Below are 17,758 nucleotides of genomic sequence, written 5' to 3'. Positions count from 1 at the left end.
GCAAACTTCTCCTCGTCATGTAGTAGAAGGAGTGGGGTTTCTCCGCGTATAGTCTATCGAGAAATCCTGCTTCAGTTGAATAACTTCGTGGAGAAATATCGCTAACCCCACAAACAGAGCGACGATCTTGTACGTAGTGGCATAGTGCTGTAGCATCGCGGGGAATGAGGAGATTGTGGGGATGAAGCTAGTCTAGTTCGCCTAAATACTACCTCGGAGTTGCAATCTTGGTAACCAGGTCTCTTGACGAGCCCAAATTGCAGACTTCCCACCTCTTTCTGATCGTCTCTTGACTGTGGTGGAGCTCCAACATAATGATATCAAGTCTTATAGTTTCCCCATTTCTCACAATCGGGACCAGGTCTCCCGACTTCTTCCGAAATATGCCTCCAACCAAGACCGCCTCAATGTCACTAGGCTCACCATATCCAACAATAGCCGACACCGGATTCGCCCTCGCAGAAGTTCCAAACGCGAGTGATAAAGTTGTATTGAAGACTAGAATATCTGCCCTCTTACCAACTCGTATAGAACCGATCTGATCTTGCATTCCAATAGCTTTCGTAATTTGGATTGTCGCTGTGTTGAACACGTTATAGACTGTCTCGTCGAACTTGACTGGCTGTCTATCCTCTGATTCTGAAGTCTGTTATCTTGTGCAGTAGTTATAAGGTTATATAGTTTTATTAATATTAATAAAGAAGTATTTAATATTTAATCTTTAGAAAAAATAAGAGCTTTTATAGTAATTATTATAATTTTAACTTTATAAGTTATAATATATATTTATAAATTAAACTTTTATTAATATTTAAGTTTAAAAACTATATTTATTATTAAATTAATTTTCTATATATACTTTAAGACTTATGCCTTAAAAATCTTTAATAATACTATCCTCTGATTTCAGCTCTAGAGTCTTTTTAAGACGAGATAATAGCAGGGCATTGCGTCCTACCTGCATGAGACTGGACGAGGTCAAGAATTGGCGATTTGCGCCCAAACCGGTATTTAGTCAGGGCTCAAACAGCAGAGGACATCACATGGAACCCTGGGCTTCTGTGGTTGGAGTGCAACCGAGTGGCATTTGACGTTGAGAAAGCATGGCCTATTCTGTTTTGTCAAGATAGTTCCCGTGAGAAAGGACGACGATGTAATCGTCTTCAGATGAAGGGAAAAGCGAATATCATTCCAGAGCTTGAGGGGCCGATGGTCCTGATTGACCGTGTCAGAATACAAATTACTCAATTGCTTTACGAGGCTTAACGTGAGACTTGCCAGTACTAAGAAAAACGTCGTCAAGTTTACATGCCCAAACACTTTATCTTGCACAATGACATGGAAATCACATTGATTGTATACATGCTGTCAAATCGATAAAAATCACACACAAATATAGTATTAGTTGTGAATCTTTCGTAAAACAACCGACCAAATTACTGCCCAACTTACTCGCTGCCGTTATTCTGAAAACTCCATAGCTCTCGTCAAAGACGGGTATCCTAATTTGTTCTGTAATTGCTGTATTTCCGCTTTGAAAATGTCTGGATTGCCCTTTAGTTGAACTCTTCCCATGTTGAATGGTAGATCTAGATAAATAGCCCCTCCCTCAACATAACAAGAAACACTTTCCTTCAGAGACTCTGTCAGCCATAAGCGGTACATCTTTTCAGACTTCACAATCGTGTCGGGAAGAACTCATTGGCGCACGAGAGCGTGGTATGCAGTTTGCTTGACGTCCGAATCCTCGTCCCCGATCATCGCAGCGACTATCAGAAGGATATCTTCCGGTAATGACTTGTCAGCCCCAAGGATATATAAAGCGTCCCGTTTAACATCCCAATTCTTGTCCCCCATCAGGTTGACTATGACTTGCAGGAAATTGGGGTCAAGAGGCGAATGGTTCCTTAAAACAAGCATTGCATTTTTCCTGCCATATTTTGAACCCTTGGCGATGTCCATTATCGTGTCCCAAGTTTTATCATCAAGTTTGGATTGGGAGCAGAGGGCATCAGCAACAGCCTTTGCAGTGTTGATATTTACGTCATTGAGCGTCCTTGCTAGCTCCGGCTGCAGCGTGTCTGACTCCCTCGTCAGAGTCCCGCAACCTGACCTTTACTTTATTCAGAATATCAAGGGATAACGGAGGTCGGTCTACTAAGGTATGCACTGCGCACCATCTCGGCTGTTCCTGTTGATGTTCAAACAGCATCAAAATGGCGTCCAAAGTGCTCTCTGGCAGCTCGCCCTTTAATTGAAGAGCTTGAAGTGGACGTTCTTTGCACCTATCGTTCAAATCTCTGATCTGCTCCTCGGTTTTTGGATGAAAGTCAGGCGGCAAGACTTCGTTGTACGTAGAAGACAGTAACATCTCTTTGAGTGTACCAGTCTTGGGCCTCGTTGCTTGGGCCTCCTCTGTCTGAGACTGCCCCGTTTGCCAAGGAGTCTGACGTAGCTTGAAGAAGACCAGTGACACTACAATTACCAGAATTGCTATCAGTGCTCCACTGTCAACAGGAAGATAAATGTTTTAGACTTGTGGATGAACGTAGCAGGTAAGAACATTTATTGTGAATAGATTATCGAGAGGAGTTGATTACACGCCGTAAATACGACGAGATTGTCAAGTTAGTGGAGCAGATACAAAGCGGGGGAAATTCAGTCTCTAGTCTAGGGTGTCAAGGTAAGACTTGAGAAGGAAGACGGGTAGGACTACACCACCCACAGCGAGCAAGTCCAGATACTGAAGCATAATTGGTTATGCTGAACCATCTTACATGCGTATACCATGTCAAATCTTTTTTGTCGCACGTACTGCTGTTGCGTTGATGGTTGATCTTATGTATACGCTCTTGAAGGAGTTTATCTATGCTGTTACACATTTGGTATCTTAGAGATAGATTATATAGAGTTTCTCATTAGGGGTAAGATGTGAAAGAGCGGCATTGAAAGTTTTTTTTTTTAGGAATCTGTTCATTCACGGTATCAGACTAGGGTTAGTAGAAAATAGGGATTAATTTAAGCAAAGTTATAAAAAAACAGACAAGAAGCCAGCTTAAAGAAATACGTTTAGAATACCTGATTAAATCCAACCCAACCCCCCTTTCAGAAATTTTACCTAGCATTCCGTATCAGCCTCTGCGCATTGCTCCTTTGTAGCCCTCTTAAAGCGCTTAGAAACATCCCCCACACGATCCTCCCACGGAGCAGCCTGAACATCCAGAACTTGGGCGGTACCGTTCTTTGAGAGATCAAGGTCCTCTAGGCTGAACCAGAACAACTCAGGACCAGAAGCGGACTCGTAGAAAATCGTTGAACCCTTCAGGTCGTAATAGATTCGCCAGTAAGTCGGCCAGACGTCTGCTGCGCCGGGCTTGGGGGTGATTGATTGAGGAATAGGAACGCTGACAGCCCTGATCATTCCTGCGGCATAAGATATGGCCTTTGTTATCTCTTTTGTCTGGGGAATCTCTGATAGGTAATGTGAGAGTCGGACGAAGCGATCTAGAGGACTCAAGGTTAGTAATATCTGAAAGTTTTGGGCTTGGGTGAATACTAACCAGCAGGCCTTGATGTTCCTGGAAGAGCCGACTCGGCAATTGGCTCCCAGTAGGTGTTGATTGCGAGTTGCTGATCGAACGTAGGTTCATTCGTCATGACGGTATAGTTTTTCGAATGATAGCAATTCAACTTCCCCTTGACATACTCCATAACAAGATTGTCTCCCGATGGATCGCTGTATGACAAATGTCCTACCGAGTTGACGCCAGGTACAAGGGAGGTGGGCACAACTTGGAAAGGTGCCTTGCCTCTACCAGGGCAGACAGCATCAGCTACCTCCTCGACGGTGGCATACTGGTCGAGAAAGTACTGTACCCAATGTCCAACCCACATACTAGGAATACTATCATCGCGCTTTCCATAATCGCTGCCGTCTAGGTAGAGACAACTCCCTGTGAGGCCCTTTTCGTTGAGGCCATCGATGTGTGCTCTGCCGTACATGAGAGCCGTGACGGATCCATATTTGGATGTCCAGTTGTATCCATTAGCTTCAACACTGCTACCAGTGCGTTTCAAACCAGCTGGGTAGGCGACGAATGTCGTGTTCGTCTCGGCGACAAAGTCCATAGACCGTCCAACAACGATGCGATCCTCGCTTGCGGTATATGTTACACGGGAACAACCTTGTGCTTGATAGCACGTCCCAAGGACGAAGAGTGCAGTGCGCAGCATGTTTGATGATAAAGATAGAGGTGATGTAGTTGTTAATGATAGAAGCTTGGCAACCTGGTCTGAAAAGGCGAGGACAGTTTTACTCTTTTATAACGAATGTTATGAGTATTCATCAGCTTAGGCAGTTAAGAAGAAGTTTGATGCGTCTGTTTATATGGAGCCCTCTAGTAAAGTCAATTCCATACGAAATTGCAATAATTGTCTTACTGAGTGTTATCAAGGTTTACTTGTGAGACTGCCTTGCTGTGAAGGGTCATGGACTATCTAGCTAGCTAGCCCACGAAGTGCAACAGCGGCCGCCGCGGTCTTTGGCAAAACAGCAACCATAGCGTTGCCTATCGTGTCTGTCGCCCGATCCGCGGAGGACAGATGGGAAGGCTCTTGAAAGTGAGTTTTATTTCTCTGATCTATACTTCCACCTCAACTACCAATTGACTTTGGGAAGGCTATCCGTCTGTCGAGGGCGGGAACCGGTATGACTTACGTGCTATTGACGAGTGACTTGCCAGGAAACAGAAACAGGAAAGTTTCACTCGGTTAGTAGCCAAAGTCAATTCACTGAGAAAGGAAACTAAGAGCAACATGCTGCCCGCGCGATCCGAATCTGTGGTAACGGCGGCGGTTGGAATGTTGGCTTGCGCCTCAATGACCTGATGCCATGTGAATCTACTGATTCTAGAACAAAGATGGAGTAGTTCGCCGCGTGACAGTTGACATTTAGATGTGGAGAATGCTGGATGGAATGATGGCTTGTGCCGTTTGTCTGGGGTTGTCCCGTTTCTACGGTAGTCTAGATCACTCTCGGATCCGAGCGATCATGATGCTCTCTAGCTATTGGTTCGCTTTGGGTGACAGTGAGCGACGGAAAGGCTGGCGTAAAGCTTATCTCAGCCATGAATCTGGATATATATCTCAGCTAATAAGAGTCCTTCAATGTCTTGCATTAGCTTAACCAAGGTATCTTCCAGATCTTTCACATTTCGCCAGGTTCCGTAGAAACTATCTACTCCAGTGGGAAAACGGGTGTTTGGAGCATAATCCGCGACAATCCCATCAACTAAAACGGCATGACCGTTGTCAAACTACATCCTGACACCGACGACAGTAACTCATCTTTGGCGGACTCCTCCTTTATCTTCAGAGGAAGATACTGAGGCTAATTCGCCATGTGCATTGGAAAGATACTAGCATTGTCAGCTTGGTAGTCAAAGAGTGACAAGCAAAGCAATGGCGTTTATTGGTAGCTCCTAGCTACTGGTCATGGCCTGGTACCATGCAGGATATTATACGATGAGATTAGTCTTGTAAATCCGTATACCTAGCATCATTCGTGAGTTGAAGTATTGCATACGTTGAACTTTCATGTCGCGCTACTCGTGTTGAATTTCGCGAAAATGTTGCGACAGGCAGGACCCTGTCCGGGATTAGCGGCCCCGGCTTATCTTATCACTTATCTAATCATCGGAGTTCTCCGCTCGTGACGGCCAGGGGCTTTTCCAATGTGTGAGATGTTACCCTATATGAATTAGATTAACGTACATGATAAGCGGGTGCAACAGACAAGCGAGTGCAACACAACATCACAACATCTCAGATAGAAATAGCAATAAAAACACAACAGACTATTAATTAAGTAAAATTAATCGCTATATTCTTCCATAGACATAGCGACAAGTATCTGACAGGTCCTTGCATTATGTCCTGTCTTGCCGCACGCTCCACAGCGCCTTTCCTTCATTCGCGGAGGCCCTCCTTGACCACCACTTCTCGATGGTCCAGCCACCGCCTGCGCATCAACATCCGTTTGATCAATTACTTGCCTTCCTTCCTCTACTGTCATCACCCCTCCTTTCTGTAGCCGGGTTCTTTTTGCCCTCCGCCGCCGGCTTAGTATCTTATTTGCCTGTTCAAGATCTTGGACCCTGGCCTCTAATAAGGCAACCTTATGCATAACTATCTTTGTTCCCTTGGAAGAAGACCTCAATGCTTCTAGAATTGACTCTGGAGAGCTACTTTTATGCCTTTTGATTCTCTTTTCAAGATATTCAAGCTGAGAGTCGGCTTCAAGGATAGTCTTTGGGGTCTTTGAGACCCAAGGGGTCGAGGGGCTAACTACCTCCTCCACAGGCGTTGGAGTCCGCAGCTGCACATCGAGCTTCGAGATTACACTTTCTGGGTCGAGAGGAGCAAGTCCGGCTCCTCTAAAGGCTGCTTTAATATTTTTCTCTGTCATTGTGGCCTGGTAGGCGGTGTAAAAAGCCGGCAAGAACTCGGTTTTGGAAATGTGGGTTACGGAGCATCTGATCAAATGCTCGATTTCTCGCCCGTAAGCCTTCTTAAGCAGGCCAAAGCACCCGACATCAAGAGGCTGCAGCAGATGAGACGAATGAGGCGGTATACAAAGCGTGATGATTTTATTTGCCTTGCAATATCTCTCAAAGTCGACCGAGTGGTGACTTTGGTGTCCGTCGAGGATCAGGAGACGATAGCGATTCTTTGATTGCTTGGTAGTACACCGGTCGAAGTGCTTTAGCCACTCGAGGACTATCTCGTTATCTGTCCAGCCATTAGGACTCGTCGCAATAGCCCAATCGCCCGGGAGGTTGCTTTCTCGGTACCAGTGGGCGAGGTGATATTGGCCCGCACCTATGATGAACGGCGGGATCGCTTGGCCCTCGGCATTGATCGCCTGAATGACTGTAATCCATTCCCGGTTTCCAGGCTGCACTGATTTTGGTCTTCCACGCCTTTCAGCACCTGTGACGACCATTCCGCTCGCAATAACGCCCATCATAAAGCCAGTCTCGTCAAAGTTGTAGATTTCATCAGGTCGGATGCCATACTTCGCAATTACATTTGCTACGAGCCTAAACCAGTTGCGAATAATGGTCGGATCTTCACATTTGGCTCTCTGGTAGTCATATTTACGGGGGAAATGCGTCTTGAGGTCTTTGTGTCGCTTGACGAAGTTAGAGGCCCAGCGCTTGCCGACAGGCGGCGTCTCGCGGTCGGCGAGCAATCGGTTAGCCATCTCCTCAACACAACGCAGTCGCGGGGGAAACCCTCGCGAATCCAGATCGAGAATGAACTGAACTATGATCTGTTCTTCTAGATCAGATAGTTTGCGTGATTTTGGGATAGAATCACGCGTAGAAAGGATACCCTTCTGTCGGCGATATAAAGTCCAATAACGGACCTGGTAGATGCCTGCGGCGCGTCGGAGACTTAATTTTGGGTCATTTTGAAGGGCACGAAGTGCAAGAAGAATCCTAGCCTCAATATTTGGGTCTGGCATATTTGGTGGTTGAAAATTAATTGATTAAGTTGAGAAGATGTAAATTGCGGGATTTTTTGTTGCACTCGCTTGTCTGTTGCACCCGCTTATCATGTACGTTAAATATACATGGCTGCAATTAAAGCAACATGGAAAGATATATTTCAATCACTTCTTCATACTGTACATATCTCCTGTTAAACTCTAGTGACATCATTAACTTCTGTATTTTTTCGATCTGCACATTCGTATGAGTGTTCCTCGGGTGCTTCCCAGCATAAAAACATCAACGGCATATTTGGGTCCATTACTTCTAAAATACGTCGCAAGCCTTGCTCGGAGCGCTGCCCTTCGAAATCTAGCATTGAGCTCGCGTTGAGGGAATCGTGAGTTACACCGTGCTCTATTTTATTTCTAAAGCACAATGCATTCTGTCTTCTCGTGACGTCCTGACCCAGGGATAATGCCCTATATCCGATACTAGTCATTAAAAGCCTTAGTCAAGGCAGCAATGGTGTTGTCAGCCACAGATAAGCGACCGAAACCCACTGTCGATAATTCCGAGTACTGATTGCACAGCCACATATCAGGTTAACTTCTTGCAAAGTCCCCAAGGGATTGACGTAGCCGCAAGTAGCCATATCCTGGCGACGAATACTCGGGTCGAAAGGGAGTCCATAGTCCTCAGGCAGCAAAGGAAAAGGATGAGCTTCCTCAAAGCTTGATCGACCGCAACCATCAGCCGGGGGTTCGCAAGGGCTCCCAATACGAACGGACCATCTTGTATACCAAGCTCATGAGCCATAGTTATATAAGACGAATCACATGCAAGGAATGTCGGTGGTTCTCAGTATATATTTCGTGCCATTGACGAGGTCCATCGGCCAGTTATTCTCAATTGACTGAGTACGGAAATAAGTGGCATGATCCGTCTACCACCGCCAAGATTACCCATTTTAGTATACGGACTTAGGTGAGATGGGCTGTGGGTGATACTACGCGCTGACTTGGTAATGAGGTACGGTATACTTCTAGACATTCTATGCTTATTTGCGCATTATTTATCTATTGACCTTCTGTTGGTTGACTGGTTAGCTCTTTGTGCGATCAACTCATAGTGATCTCCCTGTCTACCAGGTAAGCAGTATGAGGCTAAGCATCAGATTTCTTACCCCGCCTGACCCATGACAGAAGCTAATCAAGTGTAAAAATCCGGCAGTAACAGGGCTGAGCACTATAGACAGACATTCTGGCCAATTGCAAAACGCTCACATAAGACTATTCCGCAGTATTAAAAGGCCAGAGCCCCAATCTGCAAATATCGAACATCATATCATATTATTCCCAATATTTCTGGACTACCAGTACCTCATAATATGGGGGATAACGAAACCGGGGCTATCTCTGCACTTGGTGCTCTTCTCGGTTATGTCGGCGCCGAAGCTGCCACTACCGCACCATTTGAACATTTACTCTGGCCACAACGACATTTGGCAAATCTCTCATGGCGCTCAGCAGTCATGGCAGCATTGCTGATGCCCATGGGTGGTCCATTACACAAAGCGGCCTTGGAGACGTTTGATACACTACACCGCCATGGTCTTTTCCGTGGTGCCTATCTCGGACATATGCTCGGTACCGCCTTTTTTAAGGACATTGGATGGACCTACACTATGCACGACATGGGTGTCAAAGGGATACCAAAAGCAGTCAGGAACTGTATCTGGACGAGGGCTATGAGCATGTTAAGTCCTCCTCAGTTGGCTGATGAAAGCAAGCTCGTGCCATCGGAGAAAAAAGAAGCATCACGCCAGACTTCAGTCAGAGCCTTGATATCTTGCTACCATTTGACATTTAGCCAAGCCACAGAGGAAGATAGAGAATCTTCCTTACCATTTGTGCGTGAGCGCGTCAATAAGCCTGGACCCCACGTCTATCTATCGATCATCGCCGCTGAATCGTCAGCAATTATCATCGGCGTTATACTAATTGGTATATTGAGAACACCCTGGGCCACTCTGTGGCTCGCACCCTTGGCACTACGACTGATTAGCACCCTCTTCGCCATCCACCGCGAGCCACTCGAAACTCCTCAAATCACACCCCAAAACTACACTTGCGACTTCGAAATACATTGCCCCGAGTCCAACGGGGATTTCATAGTTCTTACTGGTCCACCGCCCCTTATACAGCAATTTATGCGACACTACGGCCATCCATGCCGGAGCCGCATCAAAGAGATCATCCAGCTGACTATCATCTGCGCACTGGGTTGTGTCTTTCCGGCAGGTCTAGTGGCCTCAGCACTTTTTATGCCGTTGCATCTACAATACATATGGTTCGGATATCAAATATTCCTAGTCGCAGGACTCCATATTGCACGGTACTGTCAATTCTCAAGACAGTTATCTATAGATGCAGCTATTGCAGAGGCATTTACAAAGGGCGATAGGTTCAGTTTCTATGGAGAGAGCTCATTGCTTTTCGGTCACAAACGATCAGGCTCTGGAATACTCAGGATTGATTTGAAGGTCAAGTCGTATAGTAAGTATGCGGATGGGAAAAAGGCAGTGCAGGACTTGCTTATGGGTGATGACAAAGATATTGAGGAGGCTATTGCGAATAAGTAGAAGCATAGATTTTGGAATAGCGAAAGGACGATATATCAATAAAGAGATTATAGAGTTCTAACTTCCCGTCTCTTTACTTGATGGTGATGTACCGTCTACCATTCAATTCAATAGTGACATAATAGGCTGCAAGACATAACTGAGGATGATGAGGGAGAGAGCATAACACGCCTATTGACCAAAGGCCCAATTATCTTAGTAGATTGTAGACGTGTCAAGCAATGATTGGGTCAGACAAATACAAAGACTAAGCCTCAATGCTTACTAACCATCATTATCATCAGTAGGGCCGGCAAAGGATCAAAGGCATGGGGGTATCGATGTGAGGGGTCAACCTGTTTTCAGGCTTGTTTCTCGGTGATATATCAATAAGTCCCTTAGTCCTTTAAGAATCATTCTGAGTTGTGCGGTACACTAATGACCCAATATGAGCCGTTCGGGGAATGAAAACGATCCATCAAGCCAGTGGAGCGATGACTGTCTTTGGCCGCGTCGACTCCTTCATGTGGCTTCAATGACATCCTATCCTTGGAGTCCAGGCAACAAGTACGGAGACTACGAAGAGCCATACTATAACGCCATCTCCTATACATGGGGTCGGTTTCGATACAAAGACCATCAGCCGGAATATGCCACAACACGTCCCCTCGACGTCAAGGGCGTGACTTGGCCACTTCCGCGTGTACATCCAACTCATTTCACAGCCGATGAAATGACTGAACTCATCAAAGCTGCTACTTGTCCCGAGGACGAAGAATATGCGGTTGAGTTCATATGGCTCGATGTTGTCTGCATCGATCAGACAAAACCTCACACGCCAGAATATTACAGCGAAGTTGGCAGACAAGGAAGGATCTTTCAAGGCGCATCGGAGGTGGTGGTGTGGCTCACGACTATCAACAGTGAGCAAATGATACAATGGTGGAAGAGAATGAGTCGCGCCAAAGCTCCGCTTAAACCAGTTCTAGTTGGAAGTGACGAGGACTACGATGTTGACCGGTGGTTGAGAACAATCCTAGCCGAGTTCCAGGACTTGAGAAAGGACCCATGGTTCACGTCTCTATGGACACTCCAAGAAGCATTTCTGTCTCCATATTCTGTTATTCTCTTGAGAGATGGTCGATCCTTCTTCAGATGCGTCGATGATGTCTCTTCCGGAGGATACTTATCCCATCTCATAACTGTGTGTCAGAAGATGTATAGCTTCCTTGACCAGTTCAAAAGATCGGCGTCCCGGAAAATCACGTTTGATCAAACGCTCTTTGACGCTGTTAAGAACGAGATCGAAGCATTTGGATTCCTTGAAGGCTTCAGTGAGGGAACATCAGTGCTCCGGTCCCTCGAACTCGGGTTTGATACTGAGTCATCATGGATGGGTAATCCATTGATGCTGCTACAAGCTTCTCATCGGCGAACGTGCTATGAAAAGACAGACCGAGTGAGAGGCATCATGCAGGTTTTCGGGCTTCAGTTAGGCGAATCAGCACCTGATCACATCCCCGGGAAGACTTATACCCTGTCTGAACTCAAAGATCAACTCGCATCCGAACTACTTCGAATCTACCCAATCTCCAGTCAACTATGCATTCAAGATCGATCTTGCCCACCTCGGGAAGCGTGGAGAGTCAACTCGAGCATGACAATGATGCGCTTTTCCGAGCTACTATGGCGACAGATGATACGATCGGATGGAACTTCAGTTGACGAACAAGAGCTTGTGGAAGCATCGAACGGTGCGACGCTCGAGGCTGTGGCGTTTGAGAATGTGCTTATGGCTGGCTTCCAAGGCAGTTTCACCAAGATGAGCACGTTCTTTAGTGTCATGAAGAAATGCATCGGCTCTGATACTGTAGAGGTGGAACTCGAGCACAAATACAACGACGCGATACAGGCGGCATATTCAGAAGACTATCTGTCACGAACTCAGAAACTCGCGTGGCTGGCAGGTCAGTCCGAGAGCCGAAACATGGGTATTTTGTTCCTCGCACTAGTCGAGCCACCACCTAATGCGCCCAGGCTTGAGAATGTGTGGTGCAGATGGTGCATTGGTTTGATACTGTGTCAGGAACCTGGCCGACAAGATGTGTTCGAAAAGGTGGGCGTAGTCACCTGGGATCTGGAGGCTATTGGACAACTAGGGAAAGACAGAAGACCCCAGACAGTCGATGGAGTGCCAGATGCATCCAAATACATCGTCGTGGAGGGTCCTGGGTGGACAGATCTGAGTGGTTATTTTGGGTGATGGTTTTCTAGACATCAACACTACCTAGATACGTGTCAGATTTTGCAATCTTGAAGCTGCATCAAATCTCGACACTTGTTTTCACCGCATATTAGGCACCACTAGTCGACCCTCCCATTCAAGCCCAACAAGGCTGGCGCTTAAAGCCATCTACTTCTTAGATGAGCTTCAATAAACTTCATAAGCGCATTTCTTCTCGCGATTCCCTAACTCAACTATTATTTTTGTTTTTGATGTCTTGGCAGAACTAGGTCTTTTGAATTCCATTGCCATGTTCATCGACTCGGGTCTGTAAATTCATCCTCGCCTCTCGTTATTTCCAACAGAATCTACTCTAATTTCACATATTTACCATCTATTATCTTTTAGAACTGCCGATGAACTATCATCATGGATGATCAATGCACCATGACTGATCAAGAAGGACACGGTTAGGTTGTTTTTCCAAAATTAGAACATAAACTAGCTAACGCTTGTACTCACTAACTCCAGACCACCATGAGTTGTCTCTCTCGGATGAAGATAGCCCAGACAATTCGATGGACCAAGTCGAGCGAGCAGAGGCTGGGGTAAATACGGCTCCAAGAACAAATGTTCCTATCATCAGAGATGCCCCTGCTTCTGTGCCTATTCCCTGCCACAGCATCCGGCTAGGCGATTTCCTGTTGCTTCAAGGCCGCCCCTGTCAAGTCATTCGCATCTCGACGAGTTCCGCTACAGGACAATACCGATACCTTGGTGTTGACCTCTTCACTAAGCAACTCTGCGAGGAGTCCTCTTCGATTTGGAATCCTGCCCCTAGCGTCGTTGTGCAGACAATGAGTGGCCCTATCTTTAAGCAGTACCGTGTTCTTGATATACAAGAGGGCCAGGTCGTCGCTATGACTGAAACCGGGGATATCAAGGAAAGCCTACCCGTTATTGATCAGTCCAATCTCTATTCTCGAATTGAGCAGGCTTTCGATTCTGGACGTGGCTCTGTCCGCTTGCTAGTCCTCAACGATGGTCATCGTGAGCTTGCTGTCGACATGAAGGTTATCCACGGATCTAGACCGGACAGCGGCGAACCGGACAAGAAATTCAGAGAAGCTGTTCGCGAGAATGATCAAGCGAATGTTGAAAGGTCCCTTAATATGGGGGCAGATATCGACGTGTTAAACGATCAGGGGTGGACAGCCTTGTTTACAGCTTTAGAAAACTACAACACTAAATTAATTTAACTTCTTCTAGATTATAATATTAGCCTTAAGATATTAAATAGCTCTAGGAAAACTATTATATTAAATTTTATTATATTAAAAGCTATAATATTAATTATAAGCTTTTTTTTTTTTTAAAACTTTTTTTAATTTTTTAATTTTATAAAATTCTTAATATAATAAATTTTAATTTAATAAATTTTTTAATAATATTATTTTTATTAAATACTTTATAAATTATTAAAAATTTATTTTTTTTATTAAAAATTATTTTAAAAATTAAAAAATAATTTTATTTAAAATATTTTATTTTTTAATATATTAAAATTATATTTTTTTTAAATTTTATAAAAAGCTTTTAAAGCTTTTTTTTTTATATAATAAAAATTTAAATTTAAATTTATTAATTTAATAATTAATTATATAATTAAAAATATTATAATTAAAAATAATAAAAATAATAATTTAATTATTATTTATATTAATAATATTTTAATTTTAAATATTAATAAAAATATTATATTAAAAATAAATAAAATTATTAAATAATTTTATTAAATATTTTTTTTTAAAAATAAAATTAATTATAAAAATTAAATTTTTATAAATAATTTTTTAATTTAATATATAATTAAAATTAATAAAGATTTTAAAATTTATTATTTTATATAATAATTTTATTAATATTAATATTAATAAAAAAATATTTAATAATTAATTTTTAAAAAAAAATAAAAACTTTTATAATAATTATTATAATTTTAATTTTATAAATTATAATATATATTTTTAAATTATATTTCTTTATAAATTAATTTTAAATATATACTTTAAGACTTATATTTTAAAAATTACTTAATAAAAAAAGCTCTAGGAAAACTATACTAGATATTTCTATATTAGACCTAGCATACTACCTAATAACATTCACGCTTTTAAAACACGATGCACAGGCCGTCGACGGTCTTAATTACGGTATTTTCCAGCTTCTTTCAGCTGCAGCAGCAAGGCATAATAAAGAGATCGAACGTCTACTTGCGGATGAGATAAGCCACAGCAGTTGTGATCGCCTCGGATATACTGCCCTACACGAGGCTGCTTGTTTCGGTCATTATGAGACAGCGAAAATGCTTATACTGAAAGGCGCTAATGTCAACCAAATGATTACACATGGAGGTGCCACAGTCTTACACGCAGTCATCCAAAGAGGCCGTGAGCATCGTAAGTTCCTTACAGGACATCGCAGAGCAACTCCGCCTCTGACTGGGGACCATGTCAGGATCGTGGCACTGCTTTTGCAACATAATGCCGACACTGGGTGTAGGAGACTACATGATAAGCGGACCATGCAAGAGCTTGTGACCGAGCAGCTAAAGCAGGTTGGGAATCTGATGGTTCCAGAGAGGGGTTATCTTCAGAAGATATTGATTCTATTGAATAGAGATTCCTCGCTGGACGCGGTTGACGGAGGACTGTCTTGGCCGCGAGGACAGGGTGTGGATGATTCCGAAAGTGATCGGCTCAAAGCTTCTCAGTTGCAAGTTCATTATCATACCTCTGACCACAATTGCCAGTCATTTCAAGTTGACGCGGGAAGTCTTATACAAGATCCTAATACCAATGGTGGCGAAGGAAGTAGACTCGCAGTATGGGCAAAGAACGAGACGAATAGGCTCTATCCAGAAGACGAGTGGAGATGGGTTCACCTCCCAGCTAATAACGTATGTAGGAATGATCAAAACGGCGGAAATGGTTAAAAAGGCTAACAAAAAGCAGAAAAATTGGGCCGAGGTTTGCAACCTCATGATGATGTATTATACGAGTGCTAATATGGCATGTAGCATGCAATTCAACAATTGAGTGGTATGGATGATGAAACATCGGAGATATATCGCAGTGGGATTAGATCATTCACTACTGAATCCTATCACGAAATTCGGGGCCCAGCGCAACACGCTCGCTTCCGACAGCCCCTATACAAATCTTTATCAGGATCCCGAGGAGGCATTTTCTCCCTTGTGGTGAGCTTTCTTTAATCATATCATTATGAAATTGTACTAAAACAGGTTTGACTGTAGATACCTTACCTTGATTCAGAAAACCTAGTCTGCCTTCTCAACTTTTACAACAAACAACCTTGCCACACAGTCAGCTGCAATCATAACTTTGAAAAGGAGGATACTTCAAAGAAACTGTATCAGAAAGACAGTCCAGCTAGCTTTCATGCACCACTCACGTTAGATCAGTCCTACTACCTGTCCTTACACAACTCTCGTTTGAGAGACAAGGACCAGGTTGTGATTAAACATGTGGAGCGTCAAGAAATGCTGCAGCCCAGTGTGTATAATTGAGCTTTCATTAACCCTGCTCTTAGGTATTCTAGCTAGTAGGCAAGCTAGCTACCGAGGTAGAGGAAATCTAGGGCTATATAGGTAGGGAAAATCGTCTTAGCGAATTAAAACCCTCCTTAACATAATAAGATATACAGTAATGCCCCTTAAAAACCCTCCCCGGGGTCGTCTTAGTAGGCATAACCTAATTGGGTTAGATCAGCCTAGCTGGTCTATTTTCCAATTAAGAGCCTCTTTTCCTCCTCTAATGGCTAGTAAAATTGGGAGTCGCAGGATTCGAACCTACTACCTTCGGCTCAGAGGATAAGCCGTCGGCTAAGCCCGGTGACCACTAACCGCTGGACCACCGACCCCCAGCTGCAGCCCAGAACTGGAGCTGCAAGGCCAAAAAGGCTCCTCATGGTAAATCAGATGTGGGTTTGGAAAGTCGATGCCGGTAAGCTCAGACACAGCTGTGGACCTCTGTTCGTAGGCTTATGACAGTTTAGCGACCCTTGTCACCGCATATCCTGACCGTCGGCACCCACATCAGTCAAATCTCTCGGAGCGGATCACTGAAAATATCAAAGCAAGCCCACCCTCAACAATGCCGTCGGTGATATCTCGTCTCCTAAGAGATGTTACCGGTTTTGTGGACGCACCGAACAACGCTGGTTTAAGCGACAATGTCTTTCACATTTTTGAACAGAGTATAGCGTACCGAGTAAGGAGTTGAATATTTATGTCAGATTGAAACGAATCTTACTGACCGTTCTGATTAACTAGGCTCAGGAAGATGCAGACTGTTACGCCAGATTTAACAAATTACAAAAGGACTTGAGCATATTGGAGATGGAGAAGATATCGAGGGGAAATTCAAAGGCTCGTGACCAGAAAACCATGGACATCGAGGCTGAACTGTGCAACATCACAAAAGAAGTGGACCACTTATGCGAGATCAAAGATATCAAGGATGAGTTGAAGATGATACACAAGGTTTTGGAGGATCAAAAGGCTGTCATCGGTCAATACGCTACGAGCTACGAAGAACTAAACTTTGGCGTCAACGAAAAGCAGTCCGACAGAGGAAAGGAGTGGGTATCCGGGGACGGCGAAAGTCAACTGCTGTTGGAGACCAAGAATATGTTGGACCTGCGGATCTCCAAGGTCAAATCGCTTTTCACGGACGCATCTACAGTGGAGAACTCTGTAAGTTGACTTGTATTGTCCTAAATAATGAGCTAACATACAATCACAACTTACAGCTGAATCATTTACTGGATCTCAAACAAAAACAAGGAAGTCTTATTGTCGTCAGGGACACGCGCAGTCTCGCCAACGAAGCCGACCAAAGAGCCAAAGATAGCGCATGGCAAAGCAAGCTTCTGTTTATCTTTACCATAGTTACGGTCTTGTTTGTAAGAATTTCCTTCCCTGACACATCTTACAAAAACATTGCTCAACTAGGACCCAGACCCCTATATCTTTTATATCCACATTAATGGCGGTTCCAACTCGAGAATTCCCACATTCAAACGGGGACGAAGTGGCTTGGAGATGGTGGCAACTACTTTCCGCTAGCAGTAAGTAAGCCGTAGTTATTCAGCATGTGGTCTATCCAACTAACATTATTTTACAGTCGTTGCTGAGCTACTGACATTTCTTGTTGTTGCACCTTGGGTTGAGTGGAACCGCTTTGTTCTACCTTGGACCAGACGTGATTCTCAAAGAGGGGATCATATCATTATTGGTAAACGACGAAGAGAAAGTCAGGTTTAGTATATGGCAATTTTATTCGTAGAGAAGTTTAACGATGATATTGTGGAAAGCGAAAAGTCAGTTTATATAGT

At 43.9% G+C, this 17,758-nt stretch overlaps 6 protein-coding genes across 6 annotated transcripts; 4 read left to right on the top strand and 2 right to left on the bottom strand.

Moving 5' to 3' along the window:
• Positions 1-1,698: 1,698 nt before the first annotated feature.
• Positions 1,699-2,371, bottom strand: FPOAC1_004149 (uncharacterized protein; the record flags this gene model as incomplete). Its single annotated transcript, XM_044848703.1, has 2 exons — positions 1,699-2,113; positions 2,178-2,371. The coding sequence occupies 2 exons, from the start codon at positions 2,369-2,371 to the stop codon at positions 1,699-1,701; spliced, it is 609 nt and encodes a 202-aa protein (XP_044707413.1).
• Positions 2,372-3,118: 747 nt separating this feature from the next.
• Positions 3,119-4,233, bottom strand: FPOAC1_004148 (uncharacterized protein; the record flags this gene model as incomplete). Its single annotated transcript, XM_044848702.1, has 2 exons — positions 3,119-3,504; positions 3,561-4,233. 2 exons carry the CDS (start codon positions 4,231-4,233, stop codon positions 3,119-3,121), a joined length of 1,059 nt encoding a protein of 352 aa, XP_044707412.1.
• A 4,650-nt stretch (positions 4,234-8,883) lies between these two features.
• Positions 8,884-10,137, top strand: FPOAC1_004147 (uncharacterized protein; the record flags this gene model as incomplete). The annotated part of the gene is made up of 1 exon (XM_044848701.1): positions 8,884-10,137. The coding sequence occupies one exon, from the start codon at positions 8,884-8,886 to the stop codon at positions 10,135-10,137; it is 1,254 nt and encodes a 417-aa protein (XP_044707411.1).
• A 514-nt stretch (positions 10,138-10,651) lies between these two features.
• Positions 10,652-12,379, top strand: FPOAC1_004146 (uncharacterized protein; the record flags this gene model as incomplete). Its single annotated transcript, XM_044848700.1, has 1 exon — positions 10,652-12,379. One exon carries the CDS (start codon positions 10,652-10,654, stop codon positions 12,377-12,379), a length of 1,728 nt encoding a protein of 575 aa, XP_044707410.1.
• Positions 12,380-12,769: 390 nt separating this feature from the next.
• FPOAC1_004145 (uncharacterized protein) lies at positions 12,770-13,599 on the top strand (the record flags this gene model as incomplete). The annotated part of the gene is made up of 2 exons (XM_044848699.1): positions 12,770-12,809; positions 12,872-13,599. 2 exons carry the CDS (start codon positions 12,770-12,772, stop codon positions 13,597-13,599), a joined length of 768 nt encoding a protein of 255 aa, XP_044707409.1.
• Positions 13,600-16,515: 2,916 nt separating this feature from the next.
• On the top strand, positions 16,516-17,687 carry FPOAC1_004144 (uncharacterized protein; the record flags this gene model as incomplete). Its single annotated transcript, XM_044848698.1, has 5 exons — positions 16,516-16,632; positions 16,695-17,117; positions 17,174-17,326; positions 17,376-17,415; positions 17,548-17,687. The coding sequence occupies 5 exons, from the start codon at positions 16,516-16,518 to the stop codon at positions 17,685-17,687; spliced, it is 873 nt and encodes a 290-aa protein (XP_044707408.1).
• Positions 17,688-17,758: the final 71 nt, after the last annotated feature.

This window comes from Fusarium poae, chromosome 2, assembly GCF_019609905.1.
Source record: "Fusarium poae strain DAOMC 252244 chromosome 2, whole genome shotgun sequence".
NCBI classification, from domain to species: domain Eukaryota; kingdom Fungi; phylum Ascomycota; class Sordariomycetes; order Hypocreales; family Nectriaceae; genus Fusarium; species Fusarium poae.
Note: the sequence above shows the minus strand (reverse complement) of the source record. Positions and strands in the feature narration are given on the sequence as shown.